A 24,860-nucleotide genomic window follows, 5' to 3' on the forward strand; every position below is an offset into this window, starting at 1 on the left:
TAAGTAACATTTGGCCATTATTTAGGACGATCCGGGACAGGTGAAGCAACATGGCGGTTTGGGGGTGTACCGCGGTGTCCTTACTTCTGGTGACCTTGTGCCAGGGCGCACCGACCGAAGTCATGCCGCAGGGTAAGATTCTATTATTTTTCTTGATTAAAAGATTATCAACTTATGCCACTTCCTTTTTGCCACATGATTTTGGGTATGTGTGTGTCATGGTGTGTGTCATGGTGTGTGTGTGTGTGTGTGTGTGTGTGTGTGTGTGTGTTTGAGTGTTTGAGTGTTTGAGTGTTTGAGTGTTTGTGTGTGTGTCTGTGGACAGCAAAACTTGTCGAGGATTGAAATGATATTTGGTATGTGGGTAGATGTCGGCAAAACAAAAGACCAGGTCGTCCATGGGCCTTACTGTCTTTCGATGGTACTGCAGCAAAACCTCCGGCTTTGACATGTCGTTTACATCATACTTTTTAGGAACTCTAGATGATGTTTTCAAGAACGGTGCTGAGGCGCTGGAGCTGTATGACTCTGGGAAAGGGAACATCTACGACTGTAAGTACTGCAGCATTCGTATCAGTTTTTACATCTGCTTGGAGGTTATGTTTTATGAGGTGATGATGAGCGGCTCCAAGCAAATGTAAAAACCGGCTCATTTTCAGTGCTCAGTCACGCTTGTTTTAACAACATTCAGGACATCTTAAACTTCTTAGTATTGTATATATACCTACTTTTCAACAGTTCCTTCCTACTGTTGGAAGGAGTACGATACCGAGAGAAAATAGCACTGAAAATGCTCCAAAAACAGGCGTGAAACACTGTGAACTTACATCTGCTTTGAGTTTCGTGCAACGCAACGTTTGTGCAACGATTTCAACAGTGCTGAAATGTAACAAAACGGTGCTCGACAGGTCACCAGTTGTGAAGAGGGCCCTATCGTGAAATTTCAAAAGAAAAAACGAAAACTTTACTAAAGAAAATCGTATATAATTTTCGTTAACTTGTTTGCATGCCATGAGAAGAAGAATACGTTTGTGCGAGTAGATATAATCAGACAATGTTGTTTTTTAGTTTCATTAGCACTTTAAGATTGATAGGCGCGCTAATATGAACTATTCCTCCCGCGTATTTACACACATCTCATGTCGTACAATAAACAGTACAGAACTGAAAAGTAATTTCTGGATCTTCCTTACAGATATGGACATCATACTGGCGCCAGAGGTCGGCATACAGACTCTGCCCAACTCAACCAAAGTACGTATCTCTCAAGCCAGATAACTGAACAAAACTGAAAAAAAGTAATATCCAATTTGAAGGAATATTCGACTCAGTTGACATCTAAATAGATATTAGTGCGTGCCAGTTGAAGAGATTACAATAAATCAATGCATCAATATATTTATAGTCCTTTTTTCTATCGCCAAGGTCCCAGATGGAAGTCTTTCTCGCGAGAAGAGAGTTGCAATTCTCGCGACTCTAGCCGCTATTGCGCCGATCGCCAGCGCAGTGTTCGGGGCGGGAAGCTTCATCTACGGGATCGTCAACGGGCAGCAGAGACTGGCTGAACTCAGGGAAATCAACCGGAAGTTGGACCGACTGGACAGGAAACTGGACGCGCTGCAGCAACAGCTTGGCGACGTGCAGTTCGGCCAGCAGTGGCTGGAGGGCGCTGTTCTGTACGGGAGGGATATCCAGGTATGTTCTCCCTCTCCAATTTTGCGAAGGAATTGAATGAAGCAGTACACAACATGATAAGATACTAATGAGGAGCATTCCAACACACATCGGGGCAGAAGACAACATTGTAAACATCGCTTCATTTCAGTGATGGGGGACGCTATAAACTTTCTGCAACTTTACTCTAGTGCTCACCGAGTCACGTGTTTCATCTGCATACAGTGACGTAATTAGACGGTGAATCGATTACAAGTATTCCTTGACAAAGACCTGTAAAGCTCAGTGCCATTTTCCCTTGTTTTGGACCTTACAGTTTCATCATGCAACGCTTACAGAATCGTTTATTTTCGTCTACATTTAGAGGCTGAACTACTTTATCAACTACCTGGACAACAACCTGAACCTGGGCGGCAATGGTCGCCTGGTCCCCGCTAACCAGGCCGCCAACTGGGCGAACGCCGTGCTCCACCTGGGCTCTGATGGCGTCGGACAGGTGAGGACAACTTGTCTTAATTAATCTCCGAGCAGATATATCGGTGGCAATTACAGTATCCAAAGGGCAAAAGAAGCATTATTGGCAATGATGCTTCTTTTGCTCTGTGGATATTGTCATTACCACCGACAGATCTGCTTGGAGATTAAACTCCGCGGGTTCTCGTCATGATATCAATGAAGAACTCATACATTCTATTCAATGCTTTTTATTCACACCTAGAATCAAAAATGTATTTCCAAACCGTGAGCCCAATACTTATATTATTGAGCAGGGTCCGCCCCTGAAGCGTCGCCAAAAAGCGTTAAAAATACAATACATCAAGATGCTTGTTTAGTTGGCCTTCCATATATATATATCGCTAACTAGTCAACGACCTAACGAACCACATGGGGAGTCATATAATACCAATCAACTAACAAAAGTTAGAAGCAACAATTCTATGGCACACGTTGAGGGCGGGACAACAACTTAATTGTAAGGCATAAGAAGAAATGTTGATAATAGAAAAAAATATTATACATTAGATTTTAGAAGTTATTTGACGTTTGTGCGAATTTCTGATGTTTCAGGTACTCCTTAACCTTCATGACATGATGATGGGGACTTCGGGAATCTTCGGGAGAAACTCGCTCTTCGTGCTGTACGAGAGTCGCCTCGATCAGGACTCCGACGAATATTGGGCAAAGGTGAGGCCTGAAATCAATCAATCAATCAATCAATCAATCAATCAATCATCATCGATTCATCTATTTATTGTATAGAATTCAATGTCACAAACTCGTTAAAACATTATCTGAATCTCAAATTTCTGATACATAATCCTGGAATCTATATAGACTGTTGCCAGAGCCTGCGTAGGACCGAGGCCCGAAATTAATTCGGCACTAGGGCCAACATGGCCAAGATGCCTCCGCGAAATTTAGTCTCAGCCGCTAGGCAAAAATCACCGGAGTAGACTTAGTTGGCCAGGCGGGGATAGAAGCTTACACTGCCGAGGACACCCAGCCTGCAGTCCTGGGAGAGACTGATGACCAGGTTGCAAATGCACAGAATGTTACTGACGCTCTCCTCACATCCTATAGGTCAGACAGTTCTTGGAGTTCGCGTTCTCCATCCAGACGGCCGGGTACGCCTCCTGGGCAACCGCTCTCAACCTCAAGGGGCGGCAAGGTGAAGTTGCAGCAGTTGTCGCCAGGGGACGCAGAAGGTTAAATTCTCAACGACAGTTCCTCAAGCGGTTTACCAAGCGTAAGTTTCTTTCAACTGTGGAACTAACTTTTCTGCGTACAATATTTCACTGCTTTCAGCTGCCTTTATATTGCACTTACAGGAATGACAATAATCCTGCTTTACGAGACGACTAACAAACGTAAATATATACACATGAAGAGTAATAATAACATGCATTTGATCGTCCTTTACTACATTTTCATTAGATTTACGTATCTTTTTTTTTCTTTCTACACAGAGTGGCCCACTGGTACGTACGGTTTGCCACGGACGAACACAGGCTGTCCTGTAGCTGCGGGCGCTAGGTGGCGCACGGGTGTCCGTCATCACGACACCGAGGACGACGACGCCAGCAACCAGTGGACGGACGGCCTGCACTTTGACGGTGGCATCGGGAGAAACAACATGAAACAGAAGTTTTGCATGAAGGTGGGTGGATAGATTTCCTGGGAGTTTTGACAAATTTTATGTCCTGTTATCCTGTTTCGAAAATTGATTTGTCTTAATTGAACGTTACTTTTGGTTTCGTGTCTTATTGCGAATCATTGCAGAATGGTACATGTTGCTTTCAAATATGAATGGTTATAAGTTGCAACAAAGCTGTTCGATATGATATAAGCAGCCGCCATTGCATGCCTATTGAAATGGTTTGTTACACCTTATACCGGTGAAACAATTCAGGTTTAGTTCAGATACTATGTACTAAAGTGATGAGAAGACGGACTTTCTTTCTTTTTGAGTCTACCAACCTTAACCTACTAAAGACTCTGTAGCCTATAAACTTGTACTTGATGGTTAGATACAGATATAGATAAGTTTTATCTTTTGTGTGCATTGTCTGATAACGTATATATTGTTATCTGCAGACTACGTCCAGAGACGGGGACGGGGGCTGGCCACGTGGCAGTTACTGTATCTTCAAGAAGGGCGGATGTCCTGGAGGTAGGCACTGTCAATCAACTGATAAAAACACCTGCATGTAACTAATCCGAATTAGAAAAAAATGCGGTTACCGAATCACCTGATTCTGCTGCAGTATCAAGAAAAGTCACCAGGGCCCCAAAAATATCATCATTTCTTCGACAGATCAAAACATGTTAACCACGTATACCTTTCATAGCGATTGATCCATAACTAGTACATCTTTCTGAGATCTACTGTTCAACTATGTATAGAAATGCTACCGAAAATATGACCTTCTTTCAAGGTCTACTGCTCAACTATGTATGAAAATGCTACCGAAAATATGACCTTCTTTCTTTAGATTTGGCGAAGGTAATAAAGGGGTTGAGAGGTACTGATGTTGTGTTTTTATTTTCAGGTTTCCAATCAGGCGAGCTCTATTGGGACGATGAAGATGACGACAACGGTAACAGTAAGAGTGGCGAGCTGCCTGACGGGAGTTATGGCGGGAACACCCTGATCAGGTACTGCTGTCGTAACGACGGGAGCGCCAACCGTCACATCTCTCTACCCAACCGCAGTCCCTTCTACCTCTTCCGTTACAGACAGGGCTGTCAGAAGGTGAGGGTGATGATGATTATGATACCTTTCTTTGCTAAAATTAACTCAGTGCTCATGATACAATGTAAGGCTAGCACTGCTATAACAATTTCTACTTTGATTCTAGGAAACTAATGGTATTCTACTGTGATGTATGTATACAGTTTTTGGTACAATGTTTAGGCTGTATCTTATGTTCTGTCGTATACTTACAATGCAGGGATTGTGACACGTATAAGTATGGTTGAATTTTCTCACTGCACCTGGATGAATTTGTAAAGAAATTCTGATATAGAAGATGTGTATAATGCACTACGCACATCATAATATTTGGCGAATTTGATAAAAAAAAAAGATTTTCATCCTCTATCAGTTTTGAACAAAACTAATTGGTTTATTTCTTAAAATACTGAATTGAACCGACTTCTACAACGATAGTCAACTCACTTGGCTTAGGATTACATGTGCTTGTCTTACACACAGAGTGTAAAACATAGTATGTTATCTTGTAAACAGGTCGCTGGGATGAATGTCCGAGAGGAGTTCTTCCGTTGGGACGACGAGGATGACGATAATGACAACCGCCGCCAGGGGGCGCATCCGTACGACGATGGCGGAAACGACAACCATCGGATTCACTACTGTTACTATTCGTAATAGTCTACAGCTGCGACAAGTTGAACCATTTGTTGCATACGTGTACAGGTAATCCAGAATTGTATCAATACACGTGCGTATATCATGTGTAAAAATGTCTTTTGTAAAATGTTTCCATGAAGCACTGGACAAATCATGCAACATCACGATTGTCACTTTTTGTCTTCTTAGAGAGTTTTATGAACGGAAAATGAAATAAAGAGCTTTGTCCAAAAACACTTCTGTTCTATATGGCTTCTCTGAATATTATACAACAGATAGGGGTACGCATGCAAGGGGGCGGTGGGGTGTGTGATTTTGCCACTATGTTCCATTTTTACGGTATACCAAGATACTGCTAGTTGAATGGAAGCGGTAGGTAGCCGACAAAGATATGTGAATTGGACGTAAAATGGAAGCAACTAAATCATCCTAATACCTTTACCTGGGGAATTATTTAAGCGCCTAGTACTCGATGTTCACTATATATTAGAATGTAGAGAGGTGCTAGTACCAGATATCGATGTCGTCCAATTTGGTAATGCACACATCTTGAGGTGTGTTATGTTATGTTATGTTAAAAAAAAACAATTTTCATGAGGAATGAAGAACCACATAACATTGACTGTCGTTACAATGCCATTGATCATGATGACATTCAGAACGAGTCATGTGGCAAGTAGCTTTGAAGACCTAATTGGACCTGACCAGTGGAATGGCGGTGAAACGTGATTTAGTCTGACTGATGTGGTGAAGTGAACAAAACTTATATCAGCTGACGGTTAAGTTATTTCACCACAATCAAAAGTTTCAGCAACAAGTTAACAGTTTGTCACGTCTTAAAGATGTAAACGTCTTAAAGTTTACATCTTTAAGACGTAATAAACCCTGCGTGCGTAGTCCAGTGGTTAGCGATCTTGCCTCTGGAACTAGAAGCCCCGGGTTCGATCCCGGCTGTGTTGCTCACCCGACATGCACGCTACCGGAAAGGATCACAGTCATTAGGACGGAACGTTAAGCCGTGGTCCGTACTGTTCATTGTGTTATTCGAAAAGAGCTAGGGGAATTTCCCCGGTACAATGAACCTGTAAATACTGTACATAGCGTCTGCCTTCTTCTCTGTCACGACCAGTGGAAGATTAGCTCTTCAGTGAGCTAAAACTGGATCGAGATTACTTTCCTTTCCTTTTCCTGCTATATAATATTATATAGGTACGGCCAGCAAAGTTCACTACCCCCTGATAAAGTCAACTAACTAGTTGCAAACATTTTTGTCAGACCGGTGAGAAACACTGGCTGTGAACTTTACCCTCAGAGAAATTAGCAACCTGATTGAGCTATTCACGAATGTAATACCAATTAGTTTTAAGGTCCTTATAAATCCATAAAAAATCACGACTGACAACAAGCAATGCCATATACAAAACATTTATTTTTATCAACAATGTCGATGTCGAACACTTTCCAGATCATATCATATTAAAATATTCAGCGATAAAAATAATATTCTATATTTTCTTGTGACAGGTTTTCTACCACTGCAAACATCGAAATGTTCTTAATAATGCTTTACATACAGCTTTTTTGTTTTTGTTGCAAGCAGAATAGAGTCTTACTAATTATATATTAGCTACATATGAAAGAGAAAGATGCGCTCCTGCTCAAGTAAGGCTGCACCAAGTAATGTTCATGGATGACGTCCTTTGGAGACCCTAAATCAAATGCGAGAGCGCGAAAAAAAACAAGAAGGGCCGAAAAAAACAATATGCCTAGATTTGAAATATAATAGTCGACGACACATGTTAGGACACAAATTGAATGAGAGAACACAGTGTAACAACTAACAATTGTTTAATTCATCATGAAAACAGCAATAATTTGAATAAATCAGTTGAAGTTGAACAGCAGTTGTTGTCCTGTCCTGTTTCTTTCCATATCCCATTGATTTGCGGCACTGTCGCAACTCTTTGGTCAGAGTTACAGGAAGTGGAATTTTTTCTGGGAACAGACCAAAATCAATCCGCGCGCGGACGTCATCCATAAAAATTACTTGGTGTAGCCTAAGATGCTACAACAAAGATGCATATGTGCAACTGGAGCACGAAACCATTGGAATTTCATTAAAGCCCCTCTTACACATTCAGGACCTTCCTCCAACCTTGCCCCCGACAACAAGGTTGGCGCTAGCTTGGAAGCAGTCTGGCCAATTTTGGACCACAGCTATCTTTCAGAGACATCCATGTCCCAACCATTACATGACTTACTCCCTACCGAGCCCCGAATGCTTTCTAAGCTACTCTATAGATACAAACCATCCCGACCACTCGCCGCAGACTGCCGACCCTCTCTGATACCCAACCGATGGCCAATTCACGAATTAAAAGGGGGCATTACTAGCAATAACTAGAAAGGCATTTTAAAAGGTCATTTTCGTTTATATTCAAAATGAGACATATTTTCATGTTACAAATATCACCGAGAGATCAAATTTTTGGGTCACAGTTAGTCTCCATAAGCTAGAATTTTGTGTTTTTTCTGTGGGAGTGGTCGCCAGGCCATGGTCGACTAGGGAGAGAACTATAATAAAGCAAAGCTAAACTGTATCTCGCATCAGAAGCCATAAAAGAACAAATAATCACTCCATTTGACTTTAGCATCAGAAATTATGCCAGCCAATGTACACTATATATCACTAGGAGTGATTTAAAAAAAAATACCATCACCCAAGAAAGCGCTTATATAAGGGAGGGAGGGGAGACTTGTGCACTTTCTTCTGTCAACCGTTCAGAATAGTTTTATTTTTTGGCAAGTGACTCCAAATAAAAATCAAGGGCTATTTCATCATGATCCAAAACCCCAAAAATTAGATTTCAAGCGAATTGATATTCATAGAAACGTCCAAATTCTTTGCAAAAATAGTTAGTTGGGTTGCTGCAATACCAAAATCCAAATGTTCGTCTGATTTAATCTTGTTATCCAGATAAATTTATAGAGCTACCTTGGGTGATGGTATCAAAGGTGAAAGGTCACTTTCATAATCATTTTCCAATTAGAATTGAATAAGTAAGATGACAAACATGTCGAACGTTTTTGTTGGCTTAGGAAAAAATGTTGTGTTTCCGGTCACCCGACCGACCCTAGCAAAAACTTGTCTACCCTAGCGTTTTGGGGGGGGGGGGGGGGGGGCGGCCGTATGCAAGGGACATAAGAGTTTCGATCTGACATCTGAGTGATGAAATTCAAAACAGACTTCTTGTACGTAATCCAGCGTTGAACAATTGAAGTAAGAATGTGTAGTGGACATTTTACTTCTTTGTTCAGTTTATTTTATATTTTATATTTTTCAGGATTGACCCCGGTGGAAACACACTATTATTTCCTAGGCCTTGGAGATTTCTTGGAGATTCCTGTTAAACCTTGCGCACACCTTGCATATACACAAAACAAAGCCTGCATAGCTGCATAGAAGCTAAAATTCAAACAAACGAGACAAACTCTTGGTTAGAAAGGTCTTACGGGCCCCTATGGTAGGATTCTGGCGCCGAAACTGAAATATTCCCCAAACAAAATTTTGTCATATATGTCTATATAACAACTTCTTAGACAATTATTTTGTCATTCTTTAAGATTTCAAGTGCTTCTAAAAAGGCTGTCATTACATCGTGTGCTGGACAAGGCCGATAGTCTGGGCCAGCACAAAGCCGATTTGTACAAAATCCCTTTCGTATGTCACACTGACGACGTCACATTTTTACTCGAATATCGCTGGGCAATGTGATGGGGTAACGTTGGGTAACATAAATTCGGGATTTTTCCGATAATGGTTGACTGAAATCAATCTAGCAGAACAATAAACCATCCTTTTTTTCTATTATTCTGTCAGTATCATGTACTATCTTTGCACTAATCATATATATGGTAGATTTTGTCTCTAGTTGTGCTGACACCATAATATTTCAACTTGAAACTACCGTCCGCCGCACGCACAATGACGGTGCTGTCGGACAGGGGGGGCACATTAATTCGGGAGAGAAGATTCGTCTTGAATATCTTACCGCTAATCACATTTTATACAGCAGCTATTTGTTCCATCCTTGGCTTGAGGAGAGTGCTATGGATATAGACGTGTCCAAGTAAAAAAAATACACGAAAAAACGGCCGTACCGCACGCATCAGGCCTTCGGGAACAACCCGTGTGTTGAGTCGGTAGAACGTCACTCAAAGTTCACCCCCACCGTCATGGAAATTTGTACATTATTCATCGGGGCGTTAGCTGGATGCCGTAGAAATGGTAATACTACTATGTCCATGTGTTTCTGCTTGTGCTAAGAGCAAACTTTGAGGAAAATATCGCCATCAGTCCACTATCACACACAACATTTAGACAAAAAAGTGTTCCTCGCAAACGTTTGTCGTCTGCCGAATAGCAGGATTCTGGGTAACGAATATGGCGGCGGGAAAATTCACCGTAGTGCCGTAGCCATTGGTTGTAGCAACAAAGAGGCGTTTTGATGATTAATCACACTTAGAGTCCAATTGTAGGTTAGCAAAAGAGATTCTAATAAGTTGTATTGTAAATAATTGTGTTTAGCAGGAAGCGGATGTGACATTTGTCTTATAAACCAGCGAACAACTATGTACATATAATTCTCCCACGAAGCCCTCAGACTGTGACAATAAGGGACGGAGAGTTTTTGACGTAGCCAACTTCTAATGCATGGTTATCGAAGCTTTTCAGACAGTGTTCTGAATGCGTTAGTCTGTCAAGTTTGCATTTCTAGCGGTATTACTGATGTTGCATCTAGCACATATCCCTAAACACCCCGTTTTCGAAAAATCCCGAATTTAAGTACCCCGCGAATTTATGTTACCCAACGTTATATTCAAACTATGTAGAGACATGACCAAAACATTGAATTTGTGTTCGTTTCAATCCTACGGTAGGGGCCTTTAAGATAAGATACTGTAGATATGATAAATCCTTGGATAGAAATGTCTTCAGCAATCATACTAATACCCCTTTTCCACTAGGGCAGCGACCGAGCGATTTGACAGAGCGGTCAACGAATTTCATGGTCCAAAAACGAATCTTTTTACGCTTTATGTGGTGTGTTTTGTTGTCTTTTCAGCCATATTTTTACAAGTCAAAGGTTATACAAATCCAATCTAGGTCGCAGCAAGGTCGCAACGCGATCGCCGGCTAGTGGAATGGGGGCCTTAGGGCCCTGTCATACTTGTGTTTATATTGCAGTGCGCGTGAGTTGCGTATTAACATTTTTTTCCGTTTAAGTAAGGTTTGCGGGGTAAAAGTTGTTTTCTACTTTGATCCACCGTTGTGCAGCCTAGTGATCGAACCTAAAAATCACTTATTCGGTTGTAAACTTGACCTAAACCAAAAACATGTTAAGACGCAACTCCTGCGGACTTGTATATACGCACAAGTGTGACAGGGGCTTTAAGGTAGGTGTACGCAAGTTAAGTGACAGTGACCTTTCACCTTTAGGAAATGTTCCACATTTGGTGAAATAAGACACTTTATCTGTTCCTCCAGAATCTGACCTATCTTGGTATCTTTAAATTTTCACCAAATATGAAACATTTCAGCCCGTGGAATATTCGCATGTGTCGAACATACGGGTCATTTAAGACATGGCATTTGTGAATTATGCCATTTGCATATATATCGTTTACAACTGTGGTGATGTTTATCAACCACACAAAATGAACTGGTTATTTTCTACACACCGGTAGAAACTTTGCTACACAAGACGTCATTCCTATAGAGCCTTTTCACTTACTTTCCATATCAATGAGCCAGGCAGGTGCTGACCGCCATGTTGGTGTCCCTCATTTGCAAATAAAGTACATTTCAGTGGGCCGTATAGCTCAAGAGTACATTCCACGTTTGTGTTTTATCGGCAAATTTTATATACCATTTTGGTATTCTCTTCGTTGAGCTACAAACAGTTGTTAGATGTTCTTAAGATGGTTCAGAAGATCTTTTGATGTGTAAAAACGCTTGAGCTATGATTCTCTGAAATGCGAATGCCTGCACCCGCTTCCATGTTGGTGTCCCTATGACGTCATGTGAAAACGCTCTATTGCATGAGTCACAGAACACCCGTCAATATCTACAGTAGGATGAATCGTGGGAAGGAATTTGTACTATTTAATATATAATCAAGGTAGGGGCATGACGGACCCAGTCAGTCAAACCTTATGTGATGCATAGTTGGGCTTATTGCTAGCTTATGATACTGGAACAAAGTTATTTGAAGCAAACATTTCATTTGACATGAAAATTTATGAAGGAAATAGTGAAAAGACGGGGCTAGGGAAAAACATACATTTCTTTCAAGGCTTGTGGAAATGAAAATAAGGCGAAGATTCTTAATCATTCACACTATAGGGAATTGGAACGATTTTTAGCTAGTTTCAAATCAACAACAACAAGAGAAAGAGTAACAGGAAGGCTTTACAAGTAGCAAGTACAATGTGAACTCTTAAACTCTCGAAAAAGGACCGAAGAGATCAGAATATAATCCTTCAAGACTAAAAAAGCAGGGGGGGGGGCATTAAGCAAGCGACGAATTCAACGATTTAGAACACAAAGGATCGGAATTGGTGATTGAGTATCCCTGCTACAGATATTGACGGGTGTCTACGACTCCAAGCCGGTCTCTCTGACCGGCTTTCTACTCTACTACCTTATTCTCCACCTCTAAACCGCGAAAGGTGGTGGGCATCTTCTCAACACCGCCGCCATGAGCCAAGCTGCTGTCAAGTGCCTCCACCATTTGGATGGTGACCTTGACCTCAGCTTGGTCATAGTGCACCGTCGCCGGGTGCAGGTCGATGCTGGCAGCTGTAGGGGGTGCACTAGCGCCCTCTGGCTGGCGGTTGTCAACCTCAGCCTCCTCCATCTCGCCACGCCTTGGTGGTGGTGCCTCAGTCGATGAACGCAGGTCACGGTCCACGTTACGGTACGTGATTTTGAGCTTCCGGAACGCGTCCGCGTACCTTGCACCTAGCACCTTCTCCTTTGCAAGATCTTTCTCCGCCTTCTCCCTGCGCTCCTCTTCCTCCATGAGCTTCGCCTCTAGGCCTTTCACCTGTTTCTCCATGATGGCCTGCTCCTCAAGACCCTCCACGGCCCTCATCATGTCGCCGTCCCTAGCAAGGATCTCTTCGGTAGCTGGCCGGTCGAGCCATGCCGCATCGTGCTCCTGAGTGTCTTGGATCGGGAATGGCAGCGGGGCTTCCGCGACCTTCAGAAATTGAAAGGCCACAGGTTTTGAAGATAAGTTTAGTTGCAAACCATACGAGTTCTCATGTATTTCGCTTTACTAAAATAGTGCTATACCATGCTAATGACGAAAAAAAGATAGTAAAATGTGATGGGTACGTGTGTATTTGTGCGTGTTCGTTTGTGTGTGTGTGTATTCGTATGTATGAATGTGCATGTGTGTATTGTGTGTATTTTTGTGCGCGTGTGTATCCCTCTGTAGGCGTATGTGTTTTTTTTGTTTGGGTGTGTCTGTTTGAATGTGCATACGCATGTATGTGTATTGTGTGTGTGCGCGCGCTCACTGTGGTTATTGTGTGTATTGTGTATTGTGTGTATGTATGTATGTATGTGTGTGTGTGTGTGTGTATTGTTTGTGCGACTATTATGTGTGTTCGTGCATGCATGTATGTATGTATGTTTGTGTGTGTGTTTGTGTATGTGTGTGTATGTGTATGTGTGTGTGTGTGTGTGTGTGTGTGTGTGTGTGTGTGCGTGTGTGTGTGTGTGTGTGTATGTCTGTGTACATGTGTATTTTAGTCTAATACATATTAGATGATATTATCCTACCTCTCCATGTGGACAGCTGGTTGGGTTGTTCATGGCTTCTATCCACTCCATCTCACGTTTGCAGGAGCAAATCCGCTTCTTGTCCTTTATAACAGAGGAGATTGAAACAGTTGAAATTTATGTGTCGTGTATCTATCAGAGTCCCAAAATGCTGTCTTGATTATTCTACAATGTCTTTCAAAAATGCTTTGCACGCCAACTGTCATAAGCACAATTTTGCAATTCTTTGTCTTTGTGTAAGTTGTTTTTACATCTATAGCTGACTAGCCACCATGCTGGCATGTAGTTTCATCAAAGTACACATACTGACCGGTTTGCCACACTGTGGTGTTATAAAGCCTTGCGGCAGTAAGAAAATATTAAAAAATCAGTTATTAGTATAACAAAGTCAAAGACAATTCATTACTATTTTTCCACACAGTGTATAATGTCAGTCAGATGTATAATCTATGAAAGACTTGTTCGGAAATGTCCAATGGCTGCAATTGTGCTCTCCCAGTTATTTTGAGAGTTTCATCCTATAATCTAAGGTTAACATGTGAAAGACATCGTTATCACCAGCAAATGCAAATCATACTTTACGTACCTTGGATATCTCAAGGATCTTGCAGTCGATGGGGCAATATCGCCCCGTAATGCCACCAGCATTTGTACTAGACAGAAAAAATGCATGATATTAACGTACTGGCACCTAATATCGTACGGCACCTAATATCGTCAACTTTGGTTTAGGTGCATTATGAAATTAAAAAAAAACTGTTCTCATAACCGATAAAGGCCAATATAAGTATGGTCCTTACGCATTTGTCTTAGCCCGTGCGTTTTCCAGATACATGTACACACACACACACACACACAGACACAGACACACACACACACACACACACATACACACACCCACACACACACACAAACACACAAACACACAGATCGCAAAACGTAGCCTTCTTGGTGAAGTTAATATAAAAAGTACTGCTACGTTGGAATGTTACTATAATATTATTGTACATTACATTGGCGTTTTCTTACAATTGTGGGTTGTTTACCATTAAAGAAGTAGAACCGATATACTAGGTTTAACCCCTAAAATAACAATGAGAAAACAATAAACGCAAAGTAATATGAAGTACCTTTCGAAGTGAATTCCACAGAACCAGTGACCGCAAGCAGACTTCCGTGGGTCTTTCATCTTCGAGTGACATATGTCACAGTATTCCGCCATCTCTCTTCAGCTTTGAGCTGCAAAGGATCCAGACATTTGTTTTCTATTCATTTCAGATTTCTTACATAATGTAACATAATCCTTTTCAGCCCCTGTCGACCCACTTAAGAAAATATACGTTATGATACAAATTTACACATAAATTAAATCATGATGCAACAACTACATAAAGTACAATACAGTATAATACAATACAATTAGAGTAACTTATTGCATATGTAGCTTTGTTCGAGAGGAACATTAATTGGTATAGATAATGCAATTATGACATAATTTGAATAATTAATGGGAAGTTGTATAATACCTTAGTGGTAAATGATGGCAATATTCATACTAGTGACATGTATAGGTTAGATGAACCGTGAGGTATACATTATTGTTAATGTTCACATCATTTCATAATTAACAAGAGTTCCACGACCTCAAATCACCATTAACAATTCTATTCATGCAAATGACTTACACATTTGCATACTATATGCTTGGTCATGAACACCTTTATCTACCTTACATGTTGCAATATTGACTTTTGTAAACTTTTGTAAACATTTGTAAACATTTATAAACTTTTGTAAACTTTTGTAAACTTTTGTAAACTTTTGTAAACATTTGTAAACTTTCGTAAACTTTTGTAAACTTTTGTTAACTTTTGTAAACATTTGTAAACATTTGTAAACTTTTGTAAACTTTTGTAAACATTTGTAAACTTTTGTAAACTTTTGTAAACATTTGTAAACTTTTGTAAACTTTTGTAAACTTTTGTAAACATTTGTAAACTTTTGTAAACTTTTGTAAACTTTTGTAAACCTTTGTAAACGTTTGTAAACTTTTGTAAACATTTGTAAACTTTTGTAAACTTTTGTAAACATTTGTAAACTTTTGTAAACATTTGTAAACTTTTGTAAACTTCTGTAAACTTTTGTAAACTTTGTAAACATTAGTTAACTTTTGTAAACATTTGTAAACTTTATCTTTTAAAAACTCTATCTTTTGACATATGGTCTTGATTTTTTCCTGGCAGATAGCTTGTGATGTAATGAAGAAGTGGTTTAGGTTTGGGCCTTCTGGCAGCTTGTTCTGGAACTGCAGGGGCGTTATTGTGAAAATCTTCTAAGGAGAATAACTGAACAGAGGAACGTTGGATTTCCATGATATTTGGTATGCAGGTAGCTTGGACAGAGATGTACATAATGAAGTGCAAATTATGCTACTTAGGGCTTGATTTGCATAAATAATGAGGAAAATCTATATTTGCAGTGTTTTCAATCATTAGACTCAAATACATGTAACATGTGTAGTTTATGGCAAGTGGAGCATCAACAGATACCAATTATGCAAATAAATTCATAATTTTCATAATTAATGCAAAAGCGCCATGATTCATCTAAGTGGTAAATAATAGGACTGTCAATTTTGCGACATGTGTAAGTTTGTTAAAGGTGTTCATGGAGAGATGAGGTCTACGAACTCTTGTTAGTTATGCAAATAAAGTCCTAATTAGCATAATTTGCACTTCATTGTGTACATCTCTGTCTAAGCTACCTGTATACTAGATATCATGGAAATCCATCGTTCCTTTGTCCAGTTATTCTCCTTAGAAGATTTTCACGATAACGCCCCTGCAGTTCCAGAGGAACCTGCTAGAGGGCCCAAACCCACACCACGTCTTCATTACACCACAAGCTATCTGCCACCAAAAAATCAAGACCATAGCACGTCCAGGTCAAAAGATACAAAAATGGAATTTCTGCTGCAGTACCAAGGTCACATACCAGGGGGCCCAAAATCGACCTTGAATTTCGGCTTCACAACACCCGCCCACATACCAAATATCATTGTAATCCATCAAGAGGTTCTTGAGTTATGCTGACTACAGTAGTCCGGAAACACAAACAGACACACAGACACACCCAAAACAATATCTCCATTTTTCATGGAGATAACAATATCTCCATTTTTCATGGAGATAAACACACACGATCCCTTTGCTGTATTCGTATGTAACTTGCGCGAGATGACGCACGTTGGTTTTACACCGTAACTTTTAGCGGTAATGTAATATTTTAAAAGTCCAATTAAGCACCCCTATCTTGACGTGCTTGTGGAACAGCTCATTAATTCCGTAACCTTTTGTGTGTGTGAGCTAGTAGCGTTTTTGCCAAGCAGATACTGGGTGATGTGTCGTCCTTTGTGTATCTGCTTGAAACCACAGCTTCTCAATTTACAGCATATATTTTCTCATTTTGCAGCTGCTTTGTACGAATTACAGTATGGGCAAAAACTTTTTTTGTAAACGGTCGAAAATTGATGCGCGCGCGGATGTCATCCACATAATCAAATCAACATGGCCTAACCTAGTCTTCTGATGGTCCTGATATAAAATCATAATGCATGTACATGTACTTCAGGTAGGTGTTTACCCAAATGCACAAAAATAAGATTTGCACCATCGAAAATCACATTAACGTGTCTACCATGTTCACTCATAAGCAAGCTGTAGTGTTTATCCCGTGAGATGTGGAGGTTCATAGTTCAATAGTGCCTTTTCATCATAAGTGAACAAACAGGTTAGACTACATTATCGCCACACTCATGTCAAAGGTGATCTTACTGACTCACAAAGGGATTAAGCGACCAGACAGGTTCGACTTCCATGCAGATGTTATACCGTGGTGGATCAGCACTATGATATCTCTAACATTGTCGTCCGATCTGTGGCTCACAGGTGGGGGTATATTCAATGTACCAATTCTAGATCCCTGGGGAATGTTTGCTACGCTACGTAGAAAGTTCCATATATGTAATAAGTCTAAGTCTGTTTGAAAAGACCAGAACAGTTTCTACGCTTTCTGACAGGCTTTCTTTCTTTCGATCTCATAGAGTGCTTCTTCTGGGTTTCAACTGCAACACGTTATGCTGAAAAGTTACAAAAAGATCTTCAGAAAGTAGTTAATTTGAGTGTAAGGATACAAATAAGTAGAAAGCGGGGTAATTTGTGTGGTAAGTAAAATCAATGGACGTGACCAGATTATCAATTACAGTGAATATCAATTCGGGTGAACGACGCCGAGGAGGCACAAATTTTAGGAATATTTATTTCACAGTGTCTTTTAGAAGAACGCCCGTCAGGTTACCATGTTGGGAGAGTTATGACATTGCACAATGAGACCGTACTTCCTTCGAATACGTCGGAGTTGGGAGAACTTAAACGCATCTGATAGAGTTCCTCAATAATATCACATTATTTTTTCTAAATACACGAAAATAGAAATTTCCACCATCGAAGATTTTCATTCACATGCAAGCTGTAGTGTTAATCGGCCTCCCATGTTAGATGTGGAAGTTCATATAGTTCAATAGTGCCTCTTCATAAGTGAACAAACTTGTTACACTCCATTCAATACAGTAGTAATTCGGTGTGTATATGCCAACAAACAACTCTATGTTGTACAACGAAAAGAGCAATCAATTTTCTTTAATCACGCAATTTGACTTCAGCATCCAAGTTTGGACGCGAAAAAGGACTATGAAATACACTACATGGCATGTATCTATAGGTAAAGAGTAAAGGAATGTCGTTCGTCGTCACTTCCGTTTTTGACGTAACCGGATTGCGCATGCCCATGAAAAAAAACATGGCGGCCGCGGCAGAAAAGGTGCAATCCCACGGCCTGCCATGATCTGTAACAGTTCCCATATGAAGAAATATCTCTATAGATATGAATAAAACACCAACAATTCGCTGAAAACCTAACTTGGCTTGCGATCTAGTTTCATTTTAAGGTCAGGGACAGATTATTACTTCATCTGCAGCTGCCTATGCGCCCTATAAACCAACTATAATCGAGCTGTTTTACCGTTCATCTGACGACTGTACATCCTATCAATAAACATCGAGTTAGTTTGTTAGATAAAAGATCAGATCAGCTTGGTACGAGTATCAACGTACCAACAGATCTTCCCAGAGAAAAATAAAACTCACAGATTAATTGGTTCGGGCTGTTACCTTGCACTGGCAATGCTCAGTGTAGCGCAGGTATCAATAAAAACAGGGCGCCGTCAGAAACTGTAAAATTATTCCAAAGTAAGAATTTTTAAGCATGCAGTATCTGCACATTCAACCAGTCTATTTGTCAGTGTAGCAAAAAATATTCCCTCAACAAGATTGGCCTATATGCTGACGCCTCAACAAGTGAACTGCCCCTAATCAGTTTCCTCCCTGTCCGTATAGGAACGTACAGGTCAAGCCCGATGACATATTCAAGCTGAACACTACGTCTTATGACAACTACAAGGTGCCTTTACAAATACTAGTAGCCTGCAATTGCGCCAAACATCTGAACCAAACAACGACAGCATTCGATCCTACACAATCATGTAACGTTACTTACAAAGTACGTCTGTAGTCTCCGGCAATATAGCTGAAAAGACGGAGCAGTGGAAAACAGCCCACTATGTACCAATCCGCGATAGAAAACGGAAAATATTTCAGACGTATTGCCAACACATGTGCATATTGAGAATTAGCATGGTCGAAAAGGTGGAATGCCTTTCTTATTTCGTCTCCGAAGAGCAGAAAAACATGTTTCTACATAGGGACTATTTTCTGTGGCGCGAAGCTGAGTCCACCGTAGCCGGCAGTTTCACAACACCCCGGCTACCGCCCTCCCTCTAAACCAAGAGTATACGTAAATGAGTGTTTCTTATGCTAGTATATTGACCATGTTTTTCAACATATATCGGTAATCTTGAGCCAACACTGACCTTGAGCCGATAATGTAGATAAACACATTCACTAGGACACTTGAGTCAGGAACGATACACAACCCAAGATATAGTGGTGACAAAAAATGTCTGGCTAATCCCAAGAAAATGAACTACAACGTCATAACAGCTTAATCCCTCCGTTTCAAATATTAAATGTTTCAAAGATTTTATACCGTTGTGTTGCAAAATTTCAATAAAGCAAAAACAGGATAGATTACCACAGTGTACTCCATTGCTGTTCGGGGTGACAGCATAGTATAGATAATATACATCGAGACAAGATGTTTATAACCAACATGTATCAATATTTCCACCCAACATGTCTAATCTATATAGAGACAGAATGTTTATAAGCAAAAATATGTTAATATTTCCATCCCAACTGTAATATACATTGACTTGAAATGCTTTTAACCAGCATGCATACATATATTTCCCCCTAACTCTAATCTACATATTAGGCACAGAATATTTGAAAACAACATGTGTCAATATTTCCAACTCAACTTTTAGCTCTAAATGGACAAGATGTTTGTCACCAACCGTATTGGTATTTCTTTATGGAAACAAAATGTTTATAACCAACATATATCAACATTTCTAACCCAACTCTAGTCTAGTCTACAAAAGAGACAAAATGTTTATCACCAACATGCACTAATATTTTCAACCCAACTCAACTCTAATCTACATAGAGACACAATGTTGATCACCAACATGCATTAAAATTTCCATCCTAATCTAATCTACATAGAGACACAGTGTCTATCAACAACTTGTACTAATATCTTTTAACCCAACTCAACTCTGATCTATACAAAGACACAAAATGTCTAAGACCAACATTCATTAACCTTTCGAACCCAACTAGAATCTACACACTATTATTTGAGACACAATGTTTATCAACAACATGTATTGATATTTCCACCCCAACTCTAATCTGCATGGAGACAAAATGTTTATCACCAGCACTGCTAATGTTCATCAACAACATGTACTAATATTTTCAACCCAACCCGACTCTAATCTACAAAGAAAAAAATGTTGATAACCAACATGCATTAATTTTTCTATTCCTGCTCTAATCTACATAGAGACAAAATGTTTATCACCCACACGAGTTAAAATGTCCATCCCTACTATAATCTACACAGAGACACAATGTTATCAACAGCATGTACTAATATTTTCAACCCAACCCGACTCTAATCTACAAAGAGACAACATGTTTATGACCAACATCTTTTAACATTTCGAACCCAACTCTTATCTACATACATTGCACTATCATTTGAGACAAAATGTTAATCACCAGCACATATCAATATTTCGAACCCAACTCTAATCTACATAGACACAAAATGTATATAACCAGCAACATGTGTCAATATCTCCAACCAAACTCTTAGCTATATAGAGACAAGATGTTTGTCACCAACTGTATTAATATTTCTACATGAAAATAAAATGTTTATCACTAACATATATCAATGTTTCCATCCCAACTCAACTCTAATCTACATAGACACAATCTTGACCAACAACATGCATTAGTATCTCCATCCCTGCTCTAATCTGCATAGAGAAAAAAATGTTTATCACGAACACATGTTTTAAAACTGCCATTCCAACTCTAATCTACATAGACTCGAAATGTTTATAACCACCATGTATTAATATATCCCGACTCTAATCTACAAAGAGAAACACTGTTTATCACAAACAGGTTTTAATAATTCCATCCCTTTTCTAATCTACATAGACACAAAGTGTTTATAACCAATGTGTCAATATTTCCTTCCCTACTCTAATCTAGTTCTATATAGAGACAACATGTTTAAACCCAAGTCTGCAATTCTAAACACATTACACAAAAAAAGCTGACAAGCTAGAAAGCCTGACAAAACGCCTAAATAGAGTCATTGAGCCACTAAAATGCAAGGTTGATTATAATACATTTGTCCTCATAGTGTGGAATAGTTTGACCAAAGGAATTTAAAAAAATGTCTTTTAAAGGTCTCAAGATCACAGTAAAAGGTGTGAAATAAACAGAGAAGCATTAAATAAACAATTTTCGTAAATATATATTTATATTTAGTGAGACAACGTAGCCGAATGTAATGGTCTAGGCAAAATGACTTATTTCTAAATGGATGGGAGCCATAAATGGATGCTATGATGAAAATCAGTTTCAGAACAGTCCTGGTTTCTAAATAGCCAGGAGGCCATCGCTGGTATACTGTTATGTTACCTTCAGTCGATTATCATTGCTTTTTCTTGATCAAACAAGTTCTCAAAGATATCTTCCAGTGTAGTTCAGATTTCAGCCAATTTGATCACAATTTCACAACCATTGTGAACCAATTCAATATCACAATATATGATTCTTATGTTTTGTCAGATGTCATATGACACGAAACGCCATGATTCGAGCCAAAAGGCTCCATCTTTTCAACGAATTTCTTATCTACTAGCTATCATACTGTAACTGGACGTTTGAATTACCGCACTTATAATATAAGTGTAGGCCCAATCTAGCTGACATGCTTAGTTTTGCCTTAATTGATTCATAGTCCACATGTAAATGCCCCTCCCCATTAAAACACAGTAAAGTTTCACATCCGGGGCTTTCCGAAACGCGCACGTATGAAACGTAGTTCACGATTGGATGATTGTGACAAAACAAATAGATTTCGACACGAGGCAACCAATCAGATTTCTAGCCAATTGCAACTAACAATGGAAAGGCCTTCTGTTCAGCCATCTTGTTCCTTCTTCCCCAGGCGTTTCGTGCACTCAGTGAATGTTCTGCAGCCAATACTGTCTTTCGGAATACGTTTGTGCATCGCCATGTTGCATAACATGTATGTAGTATGCATTTTGCTGCTGCTGATAGATGCATGAGAAGGTATGTCTAATGGTCTTTGAATGAGATTCTTTTATCGGTACGTTTACCAATAGGATTGAATGGCTTCCTTCTGACCCTGCAATGTATTGTCGGTGAAACATTAGGGGGATATCAACGGTAGCGATATGTTGGAATTATATACGGTTGAACTCGCCATGAATATAAATGGTAGTGAAAGGCCATGGGCATACAGAGGCATAGATGCTTTATTAAGGATATACCATAGCTATACATTATCCTAATATGGTAATTCCTGAGTGTCGTTGCCTTTTAGATAAAAGATCAATACCTTGTTGTTATTGACAGTCAATTCTACTTGTTTTTGGTATGCCCTTTGCTTAAATGATATCGATAGCTTTAGAAGTTGTACAGCATGACCAATGTCAGTTGACGTTCTAGTAATATATGCAAAAGCTACGGCATGTTTCATATCACGAAATAGCCGGCAGACATAGCCAGGGGCTTAGTTACTGTTCGACTATCTTGGAATCATGAGTCAACAGTTCGTTATTTTACACGGGCAAGGTGCGCCAGAAAGTAAACACCATAAACAAGAGGCCAAGCTTCAAATGAATGCAAAGCAGGCATGTTTCTGCTTGTCCGCTCTAACAGCAGACCCGTTGGTCAAAATACAGCTTTAGTAGATGGATTTCATGCCTTTGAGGTTGGTTTCCCGGCCGTTGTTATTCTCCTTTGTTGTCAACAAGGCTATGATCAAATGAGACGTAACGTTACATATACGTGTTCTAAAAGGTCTCCGGGCCAAACTTAGCAAGTATTTGGCAGTAACTATGCTCATGTACAATCGTTATACGAGGAAAACATACTTCACATCCATTTTCTTTCCTTCTGTCTATGAACGGTGATGCGATTGCTTTCATTATTTACCAATTGTATACCCCTAGTGAAAGAACATTACGACATGTGAACTGGATATGTTAGCTATGTTGTATCATAGCGGGCCATAAGTTAATTTCGCATGTAGAAAATATCGTAATCGCTCAAATGTGAGTTAAGAGAAGTGAAAATGGTATCCTGATTCTAGACACCATTCTAAAAGTCAAAGCTTTTGGTCCTAAAAGTTCTACAAAGCAAAGATTTCCGTACGTGCGAAGTATGTTCCAAACAGTGTGTGTTCTTCTAGAAACTTGATTTTCGTAAATGTGTACGTCTCTCACAAAAACTGAAGAAAATATTGTTTATAACGTCAGGAGAAAATAAGTCTGAAGTGATTACATCACATCTGCAATATGGTCACTAGAAATAGCGTTGTTCCGCAAATGAAGGGATGGTCAAATTTACAAGTCATATCAACATATTCTGAAATGGGATGAAAATGTACAAAATCCTGCCAATTATATAAAAAAATGAGAACGAGTAGCTAAAAGTATGAATTCTGTACACGTTGGTCTAAAGATTTTGTCAGGTAATTCTTAATTCGACGTAACCTATTTGAACATAAAGGAACAGAATCATAATTGTATTGATCACGTGATTGCGATTGGCGGGAAAGCCTGTTGGTAGACTAAGTATTCTTAACTCACCTTGTCTTAGGTAACTTCTCCGGCGCCAATGAATAGATACCTTCTCCCAATCCATGGCCAAATTGCCAACTTTGGTTCAGATTCCTCCAATGCACAAACCCGGGCATGTTCCATGTCAGACTTCATTCTCACCAACAGCGGAAATTCACTTACTGGCTTTCTGAACATATCAGAATAGAGTCAGAGAGTCTCACTAATAGTCAGTGTGTTGCAAGGTTAAACGTGGCGATGAACAGTTCACTACCTGTATAGCCGATATGGTCATAGCTTGGCCATGCATAGTCCATGCTAACCAATCAGCGGTTGCCAGTGGTGTCGACAAACAACTGCAAAGGCATGTGACCCCAACAAAAGTCCGCCTCCGGTGTCTTTCCGAGCCAGGTGTCAAAGTCCCATGTTCCTGAAAGGAAAGCCTAATTCATGTGTAGCCGATAAGCAAACACTGCAGAGGGATTGTACGTAACTATGTCCTCGCCTGTATCCAAAGCGTCGACTCAAATCGTCGAACAAGACATACAGGTCATCAAACAAGTTTTATTAGATCGTATAAAATACAAACATTCTTTCTAACCCCTTCTAGGACGCTATCACGCGCGCAGCTATGTGTAACAGGATATGCCAACAAACAAACATACGAGACAGGTATGTTACCTCGGTCCATAAAACAGCAAGGTGAGAGGCCACTGCTACAGTAAATCATTTGAATGGGTCATTTTAACTTAAGGGCCTAGTTTGAAGCAGAAAACGTAATGCTGACTTTCTAAGAAAGGTTTATCCTTATAGGTGATAATACTTAGGATAGAAACCAACAGCAAAAAATGTTGCCGACGCCCCAGTATATCTGATGAAGAACTTTATTGCGCGACTATTGTAGTAGGTACAAAGTATGGCAACAACAGTAAACATAGAACAAGACATGAGTATGGAATAAAACTATTCACTACCACAAAATGACTATCTTAGGTTTTACATGATTCAAGTTTTCTAATTTTGAGTATCATTATTTTTTCTAATAACAA

The 24,860-nt window shown here is 39.8% G+C and overlaps 2 protein-coding genes across 5 annotated transcripts in view; one reads left to right on the forward strand and one right to left on the reverse strand.

Annotated features, from left to right (window-relative positions):
- LOC136446169 (uncharacterized) overlaps positions 1 to 24,860 on the forward strand; it is a 132,266-nt gene that overhangs the window by 104,881 nt on the left and 2,525 nt on the right. Inside the window, exons 2-12 of one of the 3 annotated variants that reach the window (XM_066444501.1) lie at positions 26 to 132; positions 475 to 552; positions 1,196 to 1,254; positions 1,426 to 1,695; positions 2,039 to 2,170; positions 2,743 to 2,859; positions 3,256 to 3,421; positions 3,642 to 3,832; positions 4,270 to 4,345; positions 4,725 to 4,927; positions 5,423 to 5,781. In XM_066444501.1, the coding sequence (XP_066300598.1) occupies positions 51 to 132; positions 475 to 552; positions 1,196 to 1,254; positions 1,426 to 1,695; positions 2,039 to 2,170; positions 2,743 to 2,859; positions 3,256 to 3,421; positions 3,642 to 3,832; positions 4,270 to 4,345; positions 4,725 to 4,927; positions 5,423 to 5,563 (1,515 nt within the window). In that variant the 5' untranslated portion in view covers positions 26 to 50 and the 3' untranslated portion in view covers positions 5,564 to 5,781. Of the gene's footprint in view, positions 1 to 23; positions 133 to 474; positions 553 to 1,195; positions 1,255 to 1,425; positions 1,696 to 2,038; positions 2,171 to 2,742; positions 2,860 to 3,255; positions 3,422 to 3,641; positions 3,833 to 4,269; positions 4,346 to 4,724; positions 4,928 to 5,422; positions 5,782 to 24,860 lie in introns of those variants that run through there. The other 2 variants (XM_066444494.1, XM_066444488.1) reach the window with 2 other exon arrangements.
- Positions 10,427 to 24,325, reverse strand: LOC136446194 (uncharacterized). Of its 2 annotated transcripts, none has more exons than XM_066444512.1 (5): positions 23,842 to 24,325; positions 14,528 to 14,636; positions 13,984 to 14,050; positions 13,398 to 13,481; positions 10,427 to 12,810 (listed from the first exon to the last, which is right to left on the reverse strand). In XM_066444512.1, exons 2-5 carry the CDS (start codon positions 14,617 to 14,619, stop codon positions 12,238 to 12,240), a joined length of 816 nt encoding a protein of 271 aa, XP_066300609.1. In that variant the 5' UTR covers positions 14,620 to 14,636; positions 23,842 to 24,325; the 3' UTR covers positions 10,427 to 12,237. The 2 variants fall into 2 exon arrangements, with proteins under 2 accessions (XP_066300609.1, XP_066300614.1); XM_066444517.1 differs by lacking the exon at positions 23,842 to 24,325 and adding an exon at positions 19,011 to 19,260.

Source organism: Branchiostoma lanceolatum, chromosome 1 (assembly GCF_035083965.1).
Source record: "Branchiostoma lanceolatum isolate klBraLanc5 chromosome 1, klBraLanc5.hap2, whole genome shotgun sequence".
NCBI lineage: Eukaryota > Metazoa > Chordata > Leptocardii > Amphioxiformes > Branchiostomatidae > Branchiostoma > Branchiostoma lanceolatum.

What these genes read in the sequence shown, in the direction of transcription:
- LOC136446194 (XM_066444512.1), bottom strand. Translation starts at nt 14,619, where the DNA reads ATGGCGGAATACTGTGACATATGTCACTCGAAGATGAAAGACCCACGG. An exon ending in TGTGGAATTCACTTCGAAAG is followed by an intron (nt 14,051 to 14,527) that starts GTACTTCATATT and finishes TTTTCTGTCTAG; the next exon opens with TACAAATGCTGGTGGCATTA. An exon ending in AGATCCTTGAGATATCCAAG is followed by an intron (nt 13,482 to 13,983) that starts GTACGTAAAGTA and finishes TCTGTTATAAAG; the next exon opens with GACAAGAAGCGGATTTGCTC.